Source organism: Pteropus vampyrus, unplaced genomic scaffold, assembly GCF_000151845.1.
Source record: "Pteropus vampyrus isolate Shadow unplaced genomic scaffold, Pvam_2.0 Scaffold14, whole genome shotgun sequence".
Classification (NCBI taxonomy): Eukaryota; Metazoa; Chordata; class Mammalia; order Chiroptera; family Pteropodidae; genus Pteropus; species Pteropus vampyrus.
This window is the reverse complement of record NW_011888795.1, coordinates 10,139,035-10,143,658: the sequence shown is the minus strand read 5'-3', so window position 1 is coordinate 10,143,658 and position 4,624 is coordinate 10,139,035. Positions and strand designations below refer to the sequence as shown.

Below are 4,624 nucleotides of genomic sequence, written 5' to 3'. Positions count from 1 at the left end.
AAAAAGAATAAATTATTTACTTCAGGAAAGGCACAAAAAAGTTTATAAGAAAAGAAATGTAATAATCTCACACAATTTGGCTCAACAGGAAACAATATTTTTATGGGCATAATGTAAACTCTTAATATAAATTTATCAAAAATGTGATGGCGTATTGAAAGATTATAGGAGGAAAGTGCATGGTACAGGAGATAGGTATAAGTAGTAACTCTTTATCAGACGTACTAGGAATCTTTACCGATGCCTAACACTGAGAAATCATGAAAGATCAGTATACCAAGTATATTAAATATCCAGAAAAGACAAGACAAACTGATAGTGACAGAAAGATTCATAGTTGCTTGGTGGTAAGGGTGAGAATGGGGAATGATTGCAGTTGGGCAGGAGGGATCTTTTTAGAGTTGATGGAAATTTTCTAAAACTAGATTGTGATGATTGCTGCAGAACTGTAAATTTATTAGGAAATTATCGAATCGTACACTTAAATGGGTAAATTTTATTTTATGTAAGTTATACTTCAATGAAATTATTTTAAAAAATAAATACGTCTATAAGGCAAAAAAAATAAAGAGCAGTACAAGCATGTTTTGTAGAAGTATAATTATAACATTAGAAGAAAAAGCTAAGTGTTGAAAATGGTGGGCTCTAGTGAGCAAGACTGAAGGATATAGAAAGTAAAGAAGAATTTAAACAGCCTTTAAATACAGTTTGACTCTGATAACTATTTGCATGTAGTACTTTGATAAAAAATACATTTTAATTTTAAAATGTCCATGAAAATTTGAAAGACTGTGAAGAGGTAGTTCACAGAATAAGAAGAACTGCAGACCTTATTTAAAATAAGAGAAATGCAAATTAAAACTAAATTGAGATACTGTTTCTCATCTATTAGATTGAGAAAGATCCAAAAGTTTGAAGCCATCCTCTTTTGGCAAGGCTGTGGGGAGGGCAAAATTATTGAACCCCTATCAAAGAGAATCAGACAAGATCTACTAAAACTGCAGACCCTCTTCTAGAAATATACTCCAGACACTGTCACACACATATGAAAAGACATGTGTACATTTTTTGTAATAGCAAAGGATTAAAAACAATCCAAACATCTGGTTAAATAAACTATGGTTCAACCACTTAGCAGAAAATATTTATGTTCTCAATGATTAAAGGTTAAAAAAAAAACAAAAACACCTATGTAATTTGACAACCAGTTTCCAGGCCCTCCGAAATGCAGAGGGCTATGTCAGAAGCCTTTCAGGCAGAGCAGACTCTCTGCCCTTCCAAAGTCTGGGCATAAGGGGAACTTGGCTCCCGGCCCCTTTCAAAATCTTAGAAACAAAGCAAGACAGGCGGTGAGGCAATGTTAAAGTTAACGTCAGTCCTAAGGTTCAAATCCCACTTCGCCGCTTGGTTAACTGAAACGCTTTGAGCTTTGGTTCCTCTTCTGTCAATGGGAATAAAATTGTTGTGGGATAGTGTATGTGACACAGGTGGCACAGGGCCTGGCCCACAATAAGTGCTCAATGACAGAAGTTATTGTTAATCGTAGTATCAGAAAAAAAAAAAAAATCCTGTCTCCATGATTAATGTGTTCATTAGAGGAGGAAAGTCATCTTGGAAATACCAAGATAAGAACCAAAAGTCACTGTTCCGAAGGAAAGAATAGAAGGAATTTCCCTTCATGACCAGGCATTTTTAGAAGAGACTCTTCAGCCATGGCAGAAACACACACCATGTGGGCCCCAGCTTCTCATTGCCGCCGCCTCCTCTAAGGACCGGCAGAGACTTTCTCTAAGTATCCTACATCAGCAGAGTTGGAAGGACTGTGCCCACACACCTTCTGTTTAAGATGAGAAATCCGAGGATCAGAGAAACCAGTGAGGTACTCAAGAGCACACAGCCAGCAGTCCTGTTCCGTAGCCAGGACGAGCCACTAATAAAATCACTAATCGGGTATACACTTTATGACAGCAGTTTTCCAGTGATTCAAAATAGAAAGTTATCAACCTAAAAATGAATATCCAGGGCATTAAGCTAAGCTGACTTGCATTCACTTCTTAAAGGGCTTATGATCAATGTGAAAGCATATGGTCAATGTTGCTAGAGTAATGTGTTTACCTATATCAACCCATCTTTATGGCTGTGCCTACATCCTAACTTTTACATACTTCTTGTGGAATGAAGCTCCAAACGCAGTGGCAGTTTGTTTTGCAGTAAAAACAAATATTTCTAGAATGTGCTCAATCCTTGCTCCAGCAATGACTAAATATACAATGTTGGTTCCTATTTTCTCATCTATAAAAGGGCACATCAGCCACTTTCACCATGCTGCTACAAAAATAAAATCAGGTAACTATGTGTCTGTCTGTCTGCCACTTTCTGCAAACCAGGTATCCTCTCGTCTTGTCTATAGGTAGGACCTAATCAGTTCCACAACAACCTCCTGACCCTACTCTGAATTTCAAACAAAATTTCCCTCCAAGCATCTCAAAAAACAACAACAACTTCCATGATATTTACATAAGTTGTTTTAATTTCCTCAGCCAGAATCAAGAATTAAGAAAAATCTCATTGAGGTAGTATAAGGGTATTTCTCATTGTAAGTGTTCCCCAAATACCTTCTTCATCCACATTTTCCTTGGGGACTGGTTCCCACCATGTCTACATCAATCTGGAGAACTCTGGATCCAGCTGTATTTACTGGCTTCCTGATTCTCTCACATTCCTACCCTAGGTATTTGCTCATGGTAAACACTCAATAAATGGTTCTTAGCTGAGCCAAGCAGAATAGGTGACAAATTTCAACAAAGATATAGTGAGCATGTGCTCTGTGCTATGCAGTCTGTGAGACACTTTTTCCTCTCATGTTATCACAACAATCCTGAGAGTTAATCATTATTGTTCCCATCTTAGAGATGACAAAACAGAAACTCAGAGCACTGAGTGACTTGCCTAAAGTCCCAGAGTCAGGAAGGGACAGAGTGGGATGGAACCCAGGTCTCTGAGTTTGTTGTAAATAGGATCCTCTCGCTTCTAAAGCACCTTTGTAACAGCTTTCCCTTCTCACCCACCCCCTCAGCACAAACAGAAACCCCTAATTTTCAGCAAGCCATTTGACAACTCCATAAGAGAGGCCATGTCCTTTTCTCTACCCCTACTGGTGAACAAAGACAATATCATCATATTTCCCACACACTAGTCAGACCAAAGGGGAAAAAATCCCCATGACTTCAGTAATTTTCCATCCTCTGGAACAAGGACACATCACACAGAAGATCTACCATAATATATAAATATTGCTTTTATTTATGCCAATTGCTCATAATTTGGCTTAAATCCTAAAATCTAAGGTTTAATAGCTTCCTTTCTTGTACCGTGAATGAACACAGAAACCTAAACGGATATATAAACCATAAATGCAACAGCCGACTAGTTTAGATTGGGCTCCCACATCAATACAGAGATTCCTGACAAATCGTGCCCAATTTGACTCTGGTCTTAGACGTGCTGACCTGAAATAGTTGCTGGCTGCAGCAAGCACCACGCGGTGGCAGGAGAATTCCTGAATGTCCACACACAAGATGACATCTGTCAGAGAGTTTTCCAGTCGAAGGGTCTCCAGGCCATTCTGCAGAATTAAGGAGAGTCCCGCGTCGTCAAATTTTACCTTATCTCCGTTTAAGAGTTCTACCAAGTCTCCCCTTTTCTGGGAGGGTTCATCGGTAGGAGGTGCCAGGGGCCCTTCCAAACTCTTCTCTACCACCTCGCCCATAGTCCAGGCACCCCTTTGTCCTGCCATCAACGTCCAGACTGAAGGAGTGCCCAAGTTTCAGGCAGGTCACATTGCAGAAGCTGAGCGGATTTCCTGTGCAGGGCCCTCCACTTATCACCAGCTGTCACACACACATAACAGGAAGTCTCGCACTTTCTCATCCTGTTACTACAAACGCCAATAACTTCTATTCTTCTTTCTGTGAATCATCATAAGGTTAGAAATTACTTAGAAGGAGTGTGTAGGAAGGAACTCCAGGAGAGAAGGGGTGGCTTCTCAGAGTCTGCTATTAGTGTTGTGCAGTTATTTTGGTCCGCCTCCCCCCTCATATCCGTGAGCAGGAAGCGTCTGGTTCTGGTTATTGCATTTGTACTCCTGGTGCTTCTATAACCGAGGGTGTCAAAGATAGGATGGGCAAGGGGCAACCCTCCTCCCGGGAATCTGACAGCCCACCGTGAGCCCCACGTAATCCCTTGGATACTTTGAAAAACACACTTATCTCTGGCATTCTCACTTCTATCAGCATTGCACATCTTCTGTCTGTCTTCCTCCCTGCTCAGGAGAAAACAATGGCATAGCAAATATTAATGTTCCCCACTCCCTCTTCCAAAATGTCTGTTGTATCATATATGCCTCTGGGGGTAGAGAAGAAATGATCTTCAGAAACTCCTTCCCTAGGGTCTTCCCTCTGAGAAGACCAATCAGGGTCTAGTGAGATTGCCCTAGCAAGTCTCAAATCGGGCTGATGTCACCCAGCATCATTACTCCTGCTGGTCTCCATTAAATAGTTATAACTATTTTTTATTATTAAACTCCTGCTATATCCTAGGAAATTTACAGACATTAATGTATTTT

The 4,624-nt window shown here is 40.2% G+C and overlaps 1 protein-coding gene across 1 annotated transcript in view; it reads right to left on the bottom strand.

The window, feature by feature from the left end:
- The window catches only part of KLHL6 (kelch like family member 6), a 48,685-nt gene extending 44,824 nt beyond the window's left edge, over positions 1-3,861 (bottom strand). Inside the window, exon 1 of the mRNA XM_011382692.2 lies at positions 3,510-3,861. Within this exon, the coding sequence (XP_011380994.1) occupies positions 3,510-3,796 (287 nt within the window). The 5' untranslated portion in view covers positions 3,797-3,861. The remainder of the gene's footprint in view (positions 1-3,509) is intronic.
- Between the last annotated feature and the right edge of the window lie 763 nt (positions 3,862-4,624).